Here is a 14,294-nt window from a genome sequence, read left to right on the forward strand (position 1 = left end):
TGTAGGATTGTTTTTCTCACAGAAAAGCCAAAGTCCCAGATTTGAGAGTATAATGCTGAATTCCATAACACTCAGAAGTATTTATCTAACTTGACAGTTGGGTTACATGGGTTTTCCCCGAGTTCACAAGAATAAACCCTGAACCTCCAGTGCTTTTTCTACATGGTTGGAAATATCTAACTTCTGAGTTGTCTTGAACGCAGCAGAAAAATGTTTGCGTGATGTAGTAATTGTTGTATCCATTGAAAAACAGTATCCGGATCTATAAGGCTGATAAGGTTGCACATTCACAAATGTGTATAACTGTGCATTATACAATGCTTATTACAGAGAAACAACCCCTTTCAAAGTCTCAATGCAGCTTCTTTGTGAGGGTAACATTCTCGTACACCAGACAAATATGTGACTATCACAACCAGTCAGTTTCCATGGACCTCAAGGAATTGAAAAACAAGTCACGCCTTGCAAGAGCACAGGATGTTTTGAAAGTATGGCATACAGGTTCCTTTGTCGCTTTTATGCAGTGACATTCAAGTGTTTCTGATTAAAGTGTTAGCTACTCAGACGATGCACATGTACAGTAACAATAACAAACCACTTAACTGTAATTTTGTGGCAACTTTACGCACTGCAGCAACTAGTGAAGTAGCCTACTTACGCAGCTAACACCATACTATGCTTGGATGTGAGAGTGTGCATATTAGAACAATGGAGGCATGCGTTGTGATGTGTAAACAATAGGAAACATATCAATTCACGCGTCAGTGAGCTAAAGATTTTAATAATGGCGCACGGAATTGTGAAATAGATCCGTCCCATGATAACAGTAGCAAAGTAACATTGGTCTGTGGCAATCATGGTGACAATGAGCATGTAATAGCCAACGCAGCTTACTGTTGCAACTTTAGAACAAAAAACATAGGCCTGTTTGGGAGTCGGGAGAGGAGAGAGTTAACGCCCTACAGTAAACAAAACTAACCTTCATAGCCAATCATTTTTGATAGTGCGCTACATTCTCTCTGAATGAGCACAGCTCTGACCAATTGCGAAGTCTTGAAGGGCAGTGTCGGAAATGAAATTACACCTATGAGGTCTCATCGTGGGCAGGCATTTATTTTTGCACGAGGAATCTCTTACGATTGATATGTGCAGACAAGTTTATCAGCCAATGCACGCTGTCAAAAGACCTCCCTTTACTGCTATCTTAACCAATAACAGATATATACAGGAGGGCTTAAGACCTTTGTCTACAAAGTATTTGAAAGACATTTCTGTCAGCCAATTATAAACTTAAGAGGCGCGGCCCCAAGTGTTTTCGTCCACCTAAATCATTTGTGGGTATGGACATAAATGACATGTCCCGCCCCCTGGCCGGTCTGCACACTCACAACGATACAGTTGAGTGTTTCATAAAAATGCACTCAGATGCGGCAAGTAAGTACAATAGAGCCTTTTTTGATGTCATCTTTTGAGGTTGCCGATGTACTGCGTGACCTGCAGACTCAGCAGAGCTCTGGCTGTCGCTGTGCATTCTGTCAGTTTGCTGTTGAGTTTGCGATTTACGCCTTTTTGTGGTTATGAACCAGTCGTCGTTACCGGAGCGATCATACAAAATCAGTAGTCACTATGCTAGAGTAGCCATTCTCTTTGTATTTATCTTGCGTAATGCACGCTCCGAAACAGAGCAAGAGTATAGTCTCAGTATGCCTTTTCACCCCGAATAGCTTATTTAACGATTATTCTGTTCTAAAAACCCTGAAACATTGAATAGGAGCTATATTTAACATACTGTGTCACGTTGCACCTGCAACGTAGCTCTCTGTGTGCAGTGGTCATAACTATTGTGTTCTTTACATAATACAGTGTTATTCGAGTCTTGCATGAAGTTAACTATGGACAGCGATGTTTCTTTCCCAGCTAAATGGGTCAGTTTTCGAGGAAACTGCAGGAAATTACAGGGAGTGAAAATTGTGACGCAGTTGTGGAAAACATGTTCCATGTATGCAAACGTTGTGCATAACGCACTTGTTCAATGTATGTGCCACAAAGGGGTTTCGACGTGGTTTGCGTGCAAATGATATCGCACAGAACGATGTTTATGCAACAATTTAGATCGCATTCATCAGTTGGGGTTGTAGTGTTAGGAGAGGAGTGCTGAATGAAATTAGTATTTTTGGAACTCTGGGAACTGTGGTTCATCCCACCCACATAAGCCGTTATGTTTAGAAGTTAGGAGGGCCCATCTGGACTACAATCCCCAGGTCTCCACCCACCCGAGATACTTTGTAAACTCGTAGCAAGTTGTGCGTGTGTACTGTTATGTTAGGTATGTAGCCAGTTCTGTCGGGAACGGCCTGTCAGCGGCTTTCAATCGAGTGGCTTCTTCGGCTGTATGAGCTTCTGTTGCAGTCCTTAGCTGTGCTGCGATGACATAGCTTGGAAATCAAACCAAACGCTACAATAATGGTGTCACATTTTTTAAAGCGAGAATATGAAATGTGTTGACGCATGTTTCGATTTTGTCTTGCTGTAGAGTAGCTTTGGCCTAATGTACAAATTCCACGCACCAGCAATCACGTTCAGCTGCTTCATATGACCCCAAATTTCACAGGCGTTCTATTAGTAGCTTACCTCCAGAGTGGTCGCAACAGGCCTCAGCTGAAAAAGACTATCACTTCTGTTTCTCAATTATCTGTACGTGTGTTGTTATTAGCCTACCCTCTCTGTTTTGCGTTTCTGTGGTTAAGATAGCATGTTTTATATCTTGATGCAAAACTATTATGCAACTATCCCAACCCGAAATAGCCTATTGCGACCTAGTTATTCGGATTGAATGTTGAATACCTTGATGTTGTATAATGTTTCATGCATGTATTTTCGAGGAAGTAACTAAAAAAGTGACCGCTTATGATTGCAATAGTAGCCTGCACAGCGAATTAGGCCACCGGGCATTTTAGGCTGTTTTCTGTGCCATTTACTCTTTGTTTACAATATTATTCGAAACAATCTTGAAATCACACAACAGAGACAGCATTCTGCTTTCTGGTTTCTTTCCCAGCTAAATGGGTCTGATTGAACTGGAGGGTCGCGTATAGGCTACCGCACTGTAAATACATGCATTAGTAATCATTCGCTTGTTCATGACGTCATGGCTCAACCTATTTTATTATAGGTTATTATATTACCTGTATTCTTTCACACAAGCACGCCACGGACCACTTGGAGGTGCAAACAATATCGGAGTTTTGGTTGATTTGACCATCAGTTAACTTCGAAACAGGGATCTTACTTTGGATAGACAACTATATAGTGATAACGTAAAAAGATCTAGACTGGAGTAATTCAACATTAGGCACCTCCGATATGTTTAGTATTCTAAAGACGTCAAATAGCTCGTTATATACCAAAATGATAGCTAAAGAGCCAAAAGTGAACACGCATAGATAGCTATAAAAACTGTGCTTTCATAATACAACTAAACTCGACAAAATACTTTTATAAGACAGCTCCACACTGGCGATGCAGCGATTGTTTGCACACCCAAACAGCATGGCGTAGTTACCGCCCTAAAACGGCCGCAGATGACCATGTTTGTGTGAAAGAATTTTGACAATCAACATTTTTCAGAAATCCGCAGTGACATACCAAGACCTGTTCTAGTCACTGAGGAGAGACATACACCTCCCTCTCATGACAGGACAAGGTGTGATAAAGGGTACAAAACTGTAAATTGGGTCATTAAAGTAGACATGTAATCAACCCATCCCCCAACCCCCATCCAATTGCAGATTTTCAGCTGAACTCACACCTGTCTACACTGGCTAGCATCCACAAGATTTACCACACTCTGCACAGGCTGGTAAGTTGCTTATTTTTCTCCCACCAAGATGAGATGCTCAACACAAATGTGCTTGCATTTTATGGAACAAATGCATATGAAGAATTAACAGATAGCATCAGACTAGCGGGCCTCAGACCCTAATGGGTTTGGGCCAGATCCGGACCTAGCTAATGTCCAGACCGGTTTGGGTTTTAAAGTCCTATAGCTGAAGAACAGGAGTGCAAGTGATGCAAAAGTAAAAAAAACAGACAATGAAAAGTTGTATTTTACTTTCCCTTTTAAGAAGGCAGATGGAGAGCTAATAGATGAGGAAGCTTGACTTCAGATGGCTCAGAAATGGCTCCTGTGAATGATCAAATGGAAGAGTTTCAATCTATTCTGGAAATGTCCCTTTATGTTTGAGTTTAGCAGGCGTTAAAGCGGGAAGGAGAGGGAGAGACAGAGCGGCTGGACTGTGCTGCATTCACTGTGAAACGCCATCCGCCAGACCAGACCTCTGCTGCACTGTCACTGGCTCTGTCCAGGGACCGAGCAGGGCTGAGTTGACAACATTCAGGCAGGGGGAGAAAGTGTGTGTGTGTGTGTGTGTGTGTGTGTGTGTGTGTGTGTGTGGGGTCAGTCTGAGACAACAGTCCACCAGGACACAGTATGGACAGTGATGTGAGGAACAAAAGCAAAAGAAGGCCCACACTTGAGCTTAGTAGCTACAACCTTCTTTTGATTTAGTTTCTGACCAGACAAGGGCAGTGCAACTCAGCATAGAGAAAGAAACTTTACTCGTTAGTGATGTGATGAAATACAAGAGATTTCACAGAAGGAGAAAACCGAGTAATAATGAGCTTGAGGCGGCCATGTTAACTATAACCTTTGGCCATCTGCAGCGTACTACTACTCAGAGAGTCAAATGTGATAGTTAGATAGATCTTTATTGTCACTGTATGCGATACAACAAAATTCTGTTGGAGCCATCCTCTCCAAATAGCAGCATGGAGTATACAGTGTGTATATATATATATATATATATATATATATATATACATACACACATACACCAGCACATTCTTACCCAAGCACATCTCACATACACATTCATCTCACTCATACACATTCATTCCATGTTCTCAATAAATAGCTAGAAACAGTAAACACAGCAGTTATTGCACAGAGTCCGATTGCACTGAGGGGATAAGAGGTGTGTGTGTGTTTTTATGATTGTATGTGTGTCACTGTCGGTTTATTTCATCCAGTGACACGTGTTGCCATTCATCTGAGGTTGATGTGAACATGTTTCATGTGTTATTTGTTCTCACACAAGGGGAACTGAATCTGAGCCTTTTATCAGAGAAACTGATGATGGGGAGATAGGCCTCATTGTTGCAGCACCCTATCCTGCACTCAAATGATAACAATAACACTATCCAGCGTTGTGATTTCCAGGAGACTACATGGAAGATTTAGAATATTTATACAATAGAGGTGTGTGCGTGTTTTGTGCGTGTGCGCGTGTTTGTGTGCGTGTGCGTGTTTGGTGAGTGTGTATGTTTGTGTGCGTACGCGTGTGTGTGCGTGCGCGTGTGCTCACAGGCATGTTTGTGCATGGTTTCATAGCCTGCTGTTCCTCTCTCTCCCCAGAACCTAACGGAGGACGTTGGGCCGGCATCGCATACCACAGGTATGGAACCCAGACTTTGATGACTGACTCAGTCTCTCTGCTTTTTTTCCCTCAGCAGGCGGGGTTTTGTAGCTCTTCTTTGCAAATACCCCAAAGGTGTTCTATTAGATTCAAGTCAGGCGACATGCTTGACTAGGTAATAGTTTTTACTTAGAAATTCCTGCATGGTTTTCATTGTTACAATGCTGGAACATTTTATATCTGCTAGCCCCTGCTATGTTGTCAACCAGTATTTTGGTATACCCCCCCCCCCCCCATCCTGCTTCTTTTCATGTTTCTCAGAACAGTTTGATATTGCAGTTTTTTTTCAAGAGCAGGCAATTGTTTTTGTTTATTTGTTTATTTGTTTTTATCTAGGATGCCGTTTATGTGGGAGGCAGTGTCCTTCACACTGCCCGAGCTGTCAGAGAAACTCAGATTTCCATTGATAGCCCCTGTGCCAAGTCTGAGACTCTCACCCCTCTGGTTTTACAGAGATAGATTGTGCAAGTCGCACACTGTCCATGGGGTCATTTTAGGCAGACCGGTGGCTCAATCTGTACCCTGTGATTGCTGCTGTAAACTGTGTTTTGACTTCTTTTCAGTTGGTCACTGGTCTTCTTGTACCTATTTCCCTGTGTTAGGTATCACAATCAGATCAGATTTTCCAATTCCTCTTGTAGCTCCATGTGGAGACATGGTGCAGACAGATACAGATAAGAACAGCCCATATGTTCAAAATTGACGCACATAACATGCTCATACAGGCTAATTAGAATTCCCATGTGCACTCCGTTTTCTTTCTCTGGTCCTTTCTGACACTTTGTTGACACATTGAGTTTCAACTTTGTGGCAAGTATTTTTAACATATTCTTTCTAAAGTATTTGTTTTTGAAAAGGAAAATGCTCTACTTGTCAACCTCTCTCTCTCTCTCTCTCTCTCTCCCTTCCTCTCTCTCTCCCCCTTTCTCTCTCTCTCTCTCTCTCTCTCTCCCTTCCTCCCTCCGTCATTGCCTCAGCCTGCTGCTCCAGACTCATGCCCCCCAGGAAAAAGAGGAGACCCACTGCTGTGGATGACCTGTCTGCCAAGAAGAGTCGGCAGGACAGGTACGGTACAGTGGGTCTCCTCCTGGCCCCACACCTACCCTCTTACTGCCCAGCACAGCACAGCACAGCACAGCGCAGTGAGCTTCACAACTGACTCACTCCTCAGTAATCCACTTGCATCAGTCCTCCTCAAATGTTTATCCCTAATTCACAAAAGCAGGTATTAAAGGTTTGAACAAACAATTAAGCAAATCCTCTGCTATTGCAGTTCCTCTTTGCAGTACCTCATGCGCTATGCAGTTGTCCGTCTTAAACCACTTTTCGGGTGGGTTCCGCGTGGAGGTCATCCAGTTCATGCAGGAAACTTATTGAATTGTTTTAACTTGTTAACTGGAAGAGGCAGACGGTTTTTGTACAGTACCCTACAGAATTGTCAGTGAAGGTTAACTTTATCCCGTTGGTTCCCCTCATGGCTTACATCTGTAAACAAATATGATCTATGAAGAAGTCCCAGATTTGACATGGATTGAGTGTCAGAAGCTTAACCTGTTCTCATCTACCTGTGTTGCCATGGTTTGATAACCTGTGTGTGTGTGTGTTTGGGTGTGTGTCTGGTTGTGTGTGTGAATCTCTGTTCAACTGACACAGTGTTTTCAGAAAACACGAGTCCTCACGTATCCAGGAGGAGGAGGCCTTCTCCAGTAAGAGATGTCTGGAGTGGTTCTACGAGTATGCCGGTGAGGCCTGCATGTCGGATGGAAATAGGAATGGAATGTCCTGGAATATGACCAGAATCTAAAGAGTGTTTACTGTAGTCTCCTAGCTCAGGGTTATTGCATGGCAGAGTTTTTTCAGTGCTATGGTCTGTGAAGGTTAAAAAAAAAATCGAAAATGCATATATATATATATATGTGTGTGTGTGTGTGTGTGTGTGTGTTTTTTGTGTGTACACCTTGTAGGATGTGATGATGTCGTGGGACCAGAGGGGATGGAGAAGTTCTGTGAAGATATAGGAGTGGAACCAGAAAATGTGAGTAGAGATACTGTCGACTTCACCATTCAGAGCACTGTAGATACAACATAGATATACTGTCGACTTCACCATACAGAGCACTGTAGATACAACGTAGATATACTGTCGACTTCACCATACAGAGCACTGTAGATACAACGTAGATATACTGTCGACTTCACCATACAGAGCACTGTAGATACAACGTAGATATACTGTCGACTTCACCATACAGAGCACTGTAGATACAACGTAGATATACTGTCGACTTCACCATACAGAGCACTGTAGATACAACGTAGATATACTGTCGACTTCACCATACAGAGCACTGTAGATACAACGTAGATATACTGTCGACTTCACCATACAGAGCACTGTAGATGCAACATACAGAATATGATGGCCCATAGGTCACAAGCACATTATGTCTGTAGGTACTCTCTACTCTTGTAGAGTCAAGAGTCAGTGGGCTCGAGAAATAACCTCAATGACCTCAGGCTGGACTCAAGTCTGAGTCCCTGTGGGTACTACTACTGTGCTATGCCTCCCTCCTATAAGTAGGCTCTTCACAGAATGCACAGGGACCCTGTGGGTTGTATTGTCATGGACACCATTCATGCTGCAGTGGAGTATTGTTGCGCTCAGATGATCTAGAGTTTAGCCAGGTGCGTTTAAACCAAGAGTTGAAGAGAGAGAGAGGAGTAGTTCACACACTGAAAGAATTGACTTAAACAAAGTCTACAGCAAGAGTTTGTCCATTTAATTTTGGGAGCACGAGCAGACGTTTCAGCCGTCCGGCTATTCTCAATGCTCACAGTGAATCAACTGCAGACATGCAATTAACAAGTACCCAGTTGGGTTAAGGGCAATCAAGAGACAGGTGTAGTGGGAGCACCATTCATGCTTGTCATGTCAGTAATTTATTTAGTAATCATTTTATGCTTGAACAAATTGAAGAAATATACCATCAAGGCTCCAATGGTTTGATTTACTTCGTAGTGGAAGACATTTTCAGTGTTGCTTACGAGCAAGAAGCATTCAGTATGTCATCATGAGCACACATTTTTTTTTACATTTAGCATGTGTCATACTTATAGGCTGTAGTTACCTGTGATTGCTCATGCGTCTTCTGGTATGTCCACAGGTGGTGATGCTGGTCCTAGCCTGGAAGCTGGACGCCCAGAGTATGGGCTATTTCACCTTACAGGAGTGGCTGAAGGGCATGGGCTCCTTGCAGTAAGCATAGCACATTTTCTTTGTGTTTGTTTTTGTGTGTGCTCCATAGTTTGTACTGTTTTAATATGCCAAGTATATGTGCATATATAGTTTGTGCATGGATTTTTTAAATATATATTAATGCAATGTATGTTATCATATTTGTTTTACTCTTACATGCCTTCCGTGAGACAACAATGTTTTGTCATATATATTTATACTAATCTCTTCATTTTCTATTTCACTTTAAATTTATATTGCTTGTCTTTCACTGCATCTCATATACGGCCATTATCCATAAATTAGCACTGCAACAACAGTGACTCCTCTCCCTCCCTGTGAGCCATTTCCAATAAAACAGAATGATGATAAATCATTAAATAAATAAAATAAATAAATAAATAAATAATAAATCAACTGGAGGTTTTCAGTTAGGGTGTCTGTCTGAAGCAGAAGAGCTTCTGCAGATATCCTGCTAAGCATTCGAAAAGCAAAGGTCAGCTTGGTAGCTCTGTGGGGATGAGATCAGTGTTGGTGGCATCATACCGGCTTTGCTCATGAGGGAGAAAACTGGCCAGGTGCTCCTGTCGCTGTGCCTCTGCACAGCTAAAACTTGACCATTTCCTTCTTCTCAGGGGCATAAGGCTCTGCAAGATGATTTCTCAATTATCTTCATAGACATTACAGAAGGTTGTCACGTAAAAGGTTGCAAAGCAGAAACAACCCACAGAAAGTCAGTGTGTAGGGTTGCATACTGCTGCTAGGGATTCTGCCATGTATCAGAGCTTATGTAAGATGCTTTAGGCTTAACACTAGCTGAAACTCTCTATGGCCCATTTTACTAGTCTCTTACCATTTGTTTCTTTGTGCTCTCTCTCTCTCTCTCTCTCTCTCTCTCTCTCTTTCCTCTCTCTGTGCATCCCTTCCTTCCTTCTTTATCTCTCTGCTTTGACCTTTTCTTTAATCGCCATCCTTGTCTAAGGTGTGACTCAACAGAGAAGCTGCGCAGGTCCCTTGATTACCTGAGGTCTGTCCTTAATGACCCCACCAACTTTAAGCTCATCTACCGATATGCCTTTGATTTTGCCCGGGTAAGTTAGACTGTCATTGTGTTACAGTGAAAATAGTAGAATAGAATAGAACAAGTCTTTATTGGAACTGTTCATAGAGCTTTAAACATTTGTTTGGGAACGGTTCAGTCAGAGCAAAAGTTGTGTGTGTGTGTAAGCGTGAGTATACCATAGTGTCATTAATTTACCAAGTAGGTGCATTTGTGGCCTACTGGTTAGGGAATCGGACTTGTGACTGAAAAGTGGCCGGTTCAATCCCTGACTGGTACTGTAAGTACATTGTGGGTCGGGGGAGTGATTAAAACAGCTCTCCCACATCCACTTCCATGGATGAGGTGCCTTTGAGCAAAGCACCTAACCCCAGCCCCCTACTGCTCCCTGGGCGCTGGATTAAGGACTGCCCACTGCTCCGGAAGTGTAGGTGTTCTCGTAGTTTGTGTGGGCTCCCAGCTCACTGCATGTGTATATGAACGTGTGCACACTACACCCGGATGGGTAAAAGGCAGAGAACATTTCCTCATAGGACAACCCCCCCCCCCCCCCCCCCCCCAAAAAAAAAAAAAAGTGCTCTGTGTCTGATTGATTTCGGGGTCGTTCAATAGTTGGCTCAGCTTTATGCTTCATTTGAGTGGAGTTCTGAATATCTGGGACAAGGAATGAATAGTCTGTGGCGATCTGAAATTGATACATATACTGCCTCTCACTTTGCCAATAGGTGTTGCTCTGTGGGCCTGTCGCTCTGCTGTGTGGTGACACTATAATTACACAAGCATTCAGCTAATGCACTTAACTGCGTTCCTGTTCAACAAAAAGCAATGGAATATATATAGCCTGCAGTGCCACGTTTCCTTTCAAGAGCCAAAAATGACGGTCTTAAATTGTACGTCCATCCTGACGGCTACGCTTTGCAGATCATTGAAAGTTACCAAAGCTGTAAGTCTCTCCCCGAAGGCAATGATGTAGGGGTCTGTGAAGTTTATGGTGTACTGTGATGAACATGTTAGCCTGCATGGGCCCTGTAACACCTGGGAACTGAGTTTGCCAACTGGGTTGTCTTTTTTTTTAAATTCTTTTAAATGCTTTTGCTATTTGCAGGAAAAGGACCAGAGGAGTTTAGACTTAAATACAGCCAAATGCATGCTGGGTCTTCTCCTGGGGAAGACATGGCCATTGTTTCCCGTGTTTAACCAGTTTCTAGAGGTATGCTGATTTGCTTGATGTTTGTTCATTAAGAGAAAAAATGCCTCTGTGTTTGTCTTTTGGAGTTTGAATGGAGACATTTTTTATCAGTGTATTAAGAAACACATCTGTGTTTTTGGCATACAGCAATCGAAGTACAAAGTTATAAATAAAGACCAGTGGTGCAATGTCCTAGAGTTCAGCAGGACCATCAATCTGGATCTTAGCAACTATGATGAAGACGGAGCTTGTAAGTATAAGTTGTGCACACACACACACACACACACACACACACACAAAGATAAATAAGCATATTTAGACATAGAGTATATACTTAATTATTTTAATTAATATTTTCTTGGACTTGAAGTGCAGAGCAGTTTGTTCAATACGTTGTTTTCTTGCTCCATCTGATTAGTCTGACCTCTTGTGTTTGTCGCAGGGCCCGTGTTGTTGGATGAGTTTGTAGAGTGGTACAAAGACAGGGACATGTCATAGTGACCGCTGTCCTGCCCTCAACCACCAAACCACAACGAACGGAATGGCAAAAGGCACCGACAATGACAACAGCGGCTTTGGAAAATGAAAACGTCAAACAAACAAAACAAACTCACTAACAAACGGAACTCAAGGGAGCAGGTGTGGGCGGATGGTAGGTGCCCCCTCCCTGTGCTGACGAAATGGGGGGGGGGGGGGGGGGCGGGTGGGGGGGGGGGCAAGGACTGGCACCCTCGCTGCATGCTGCCCCTTCCTATCAGGGCCAGAGGTCACTGGTAGTGACTACAGGATGGAGTGTGGGTGGGTTGGGGCAGGGGTCACCTCACCTACCGCTCCCCAAGTACCGTTCCCCACCTGCAGCTCCGCTCTGTGAGTAAGCACACGGCCTGCCCCCACTGGTGGCGCTCCCTCACTGTGACATGTCGTATTGCTGTGAGTGTACCATGGATGTGAACAAAATGGCCTCGGCTCAAAGCAGGTCTGCACCGCTTCAGTCCTGGGGGGCCTGTGTGTGTGTGTGCGCGTATGCGTGCGTGTGTGTGTGTGTGGTAGTAATAGTAATAGCAGGGTCACGACAGCTGTTAATTGCTCTGAGTGATCAATGAAATTAAGCTGTGAGATCCACTGTGTGGTTGAAGCCGCACAGGCCCCCGAGGGCTGGGGTTGTTTTTCGCCCAGTTCCAGAGGGAGTTATTCTTCTACTTCCCCTCCTTCCCACGGAGAAATGCAAATATACTCCCTCTGCACTTTTAGTCTTAAAAACAAGGTCACTTTGACCAGGCACATGGTCTGAAAATAGATAATATTTGGTATCTTTGTGCTTGGATGTGCTTGGCTTTTTATTCTGTAATCATTGTTTCCCTTAATGATATTTCAGATGAACTTCCCTGAACACAACACATGAAATGGGAGGGGAAGGGGTAGAATCTTGTCATACTTCTAACACTGTTAAGCAGTCGAGTCATCAGTACTTCACCCCTTAGTCGTCTAAATAGCAAGAATTGTTTAGGAAATTGCTTCTTAGTAAACATTACAAGGGGTCAATGTGGCCATCTATACTTTATCATATTTATGGTACCTCACATGTCACTCTTTACTCGGGTCATTTTGAATCACTCTAGCAAAAGAGCTAAAAAAGGGAAAGAGAATTCCTTTTGAGCTAGTTTGCACAAATGCATTTCTTTAGCCATGCCCAAACCACTGCAGTGTGTGGACCCCAGATCTCATAGTGCCATCAAGCAATCAGCACAAATACTGCAATAATTCTTTCTGCAGCCTGCTGTCAGGGCTGTGTTGGTTAATGGATAGTGGTCTAGGTGGGGGTGTCGTTTCCATTGTTAGATGACGAACTAGCAAACCACAAGAGTGTGCTAAAGGCTGTCAACCACTGTGCAAGGAGTTAAAATAGTGTGCTGTCACATGGACCAGCAAGTTCAGAGACCAGACTAGACTTCTCAAAGCATGCAATTTTCTTGATTGCCCTCTGCCGCCTGTTGTGTTAACGGTAAGCAATTATTGTCTAGCAAATACCATTTCTGAGAGAAATGCATTGGTGTAAAAGAGTTGGAGTGGTGTATAAGAAATTACTCTAACTAGAATCATGAAACATATACATAGGTAAACACATATTTACATTTGGATAAAATTCCCCAAAAAATATATCTTAAAAAAACACATCACCTAAAGCAAACCAAAAATGGAAAGACAGGTCTCAGATCCCCACAATTGTACACATCAAGGACAAAGTGCATTCTATCCACAGTATACCTTAGGCTGCTGGACCTGTCCGAACAATACAGTCTTTCACCACAACAGCTGTACATATACCAGTTGTTCCACTAGGTGGCGATCTCGTCAAGTGGTGAGCAACAGGAGGCTGACACTTCCACTCTACAGACTGGAGTTAGCATGGTTGTACATCTCCAATACAATGACTCATCAGGTATCCCAAATAGTATGGAGTCTGGGATCCTTCCCCACCCCCAGTATTGATGATTGCCTAGCAAATGCCTAATGTTGTAATATTTGTACATGTTCAGTTTTGTCTTTGGCTGTGGCGTTGTAGCAGACTTGTCATCCAAGTGAAAATATGCATGCTTGCTACAGCAAAGCTGTCTATGAGCGATTTTTTGTTTTGTGTACATATATTTGTACAAGTGGACTTTTGTGCTTGTTATTATTTTATTTTCTGCAGTCATGCTGTCTTAACACTTAATGAGAGTCATGAAAGGGGGTCGTGGTTTTTAGAGCTGAGACACACCTGTAACCTCATCTGCCGAAGAAGAGTTCTACCCTGCATTACCCGCCCCGCCAACAAGAGCTGGATTACCAATACCGTCAAGTTCCTCACCATGGGTAATTCTGGATTATATGCATCATATTCTGCCTCAGTGATGCACTAGGGTGTCAAGGGACATAGTACAAGAAACAATACTGTCACATGTCGCTGCCAAGATGGCAAATTCACCTCTTTGACGAGTGGGCCAGAGTGAAATCAAGGGTATTTACTTTTTTGATGTTGGTTTCCTTTTTTTCTTAGGTGTTGGTAATGCAGGGTGTTGAACAATCTCATCTGACTGTATATATGTATGGATGTGTGTATATGTGTTTGTTTTCACTGTAACCTACATTCACTATATAAAGGGGTTTATTAATTAATTCTGTCATTTTGCAGGGTCTTTCTTGGTGTTTTTGAACATAGCAGTCAAAAGAAGTGTTGTACAGACAGAAAGAATATGTCGCAATTTACCCTCTTGCTTTATTCTTAAATGGTTTTAT

The 14,294-nt window shown here is 42.9% G+C and overlaps 1 protein-coding gene across 4 annotated transcripts; it reads left to right on the top strand.

Annotated features, from left to right (window-relative positions):
* The first annotated feature begins 1,352 nt into the window (after window positions 1-1,352).
* On the top strand, window positions 1,353-14,174 carry dcun1d4 (DCN1, defective in cullin neddylation 1, domain containing 4 (S. cerevisiae)). Of its 4 annotated transcripts, none has more exons than XM_076278180.1 (12): window positions 1,417-1,434; window positions 3,789-3,859; window positions 4,250-4,397; window positions 5,474-5,513; window positions 6,512-6,759; window positions 7,188-7,276; window positions 7,499-7,569; window positions 8,699-8,790; window positions 9,752-9,860; window positions 10,935-11,039; window positions 11,166-11,268; window positions 11,461-14,174. In XM_076278180.1, exons 5-12 carry the CDS (start codon window positions 6,566-6,568, stop codon window positions 11,514-11,516), a joined length of 819 nt encoding a protein of 272 aa, XP_076134295.1. In that variant the 5' UTR covers window positions 1,417-1,434; window positions 3,789-3,859; window positions 4,250-4,397; window positions 5,474-5,513; window positions 6,512-6,565; the 3' UTR covers window positions 11,517-14,174. The 4 variants fall into 4 exon arrangements, with proteins under 4 accessions (XP_076134293.1, XP_076134295.1, XP_076134296.1 ...); XM_076278181.1 differs by having other exon boundaries at window positions 6,512-6,599; XM_076278178.1 differs by lacking the exon at window positions 4,250-4,397 and having other exon boundaries at window positions 1,353-1,434; window positions 6,512-6,599.
* Window positions 14,175-14,294: the final 120 nt, after the last annotated feature.

Source organism: Alosa pseudoharengus, unplaced genomic scaffold (genome assembly GCF_046254945.1).
Source record: "Alosa pseudoharengus isolate Yale_2024_CS ecotype anadromous, Long Island Sound unplaced genomic scaffold, YU_APseudo_1.1 YU_APseudo_1.1_scf_11, whole genome shotgun sequence".
NCBI classification, from domain to species: domain Eukaryota; kingdom Metazoa; phylum Chordata; class Actinopteri; order Clupeiformes; family Clupeidae; genus Alosa; species Alosa pseudoharengus.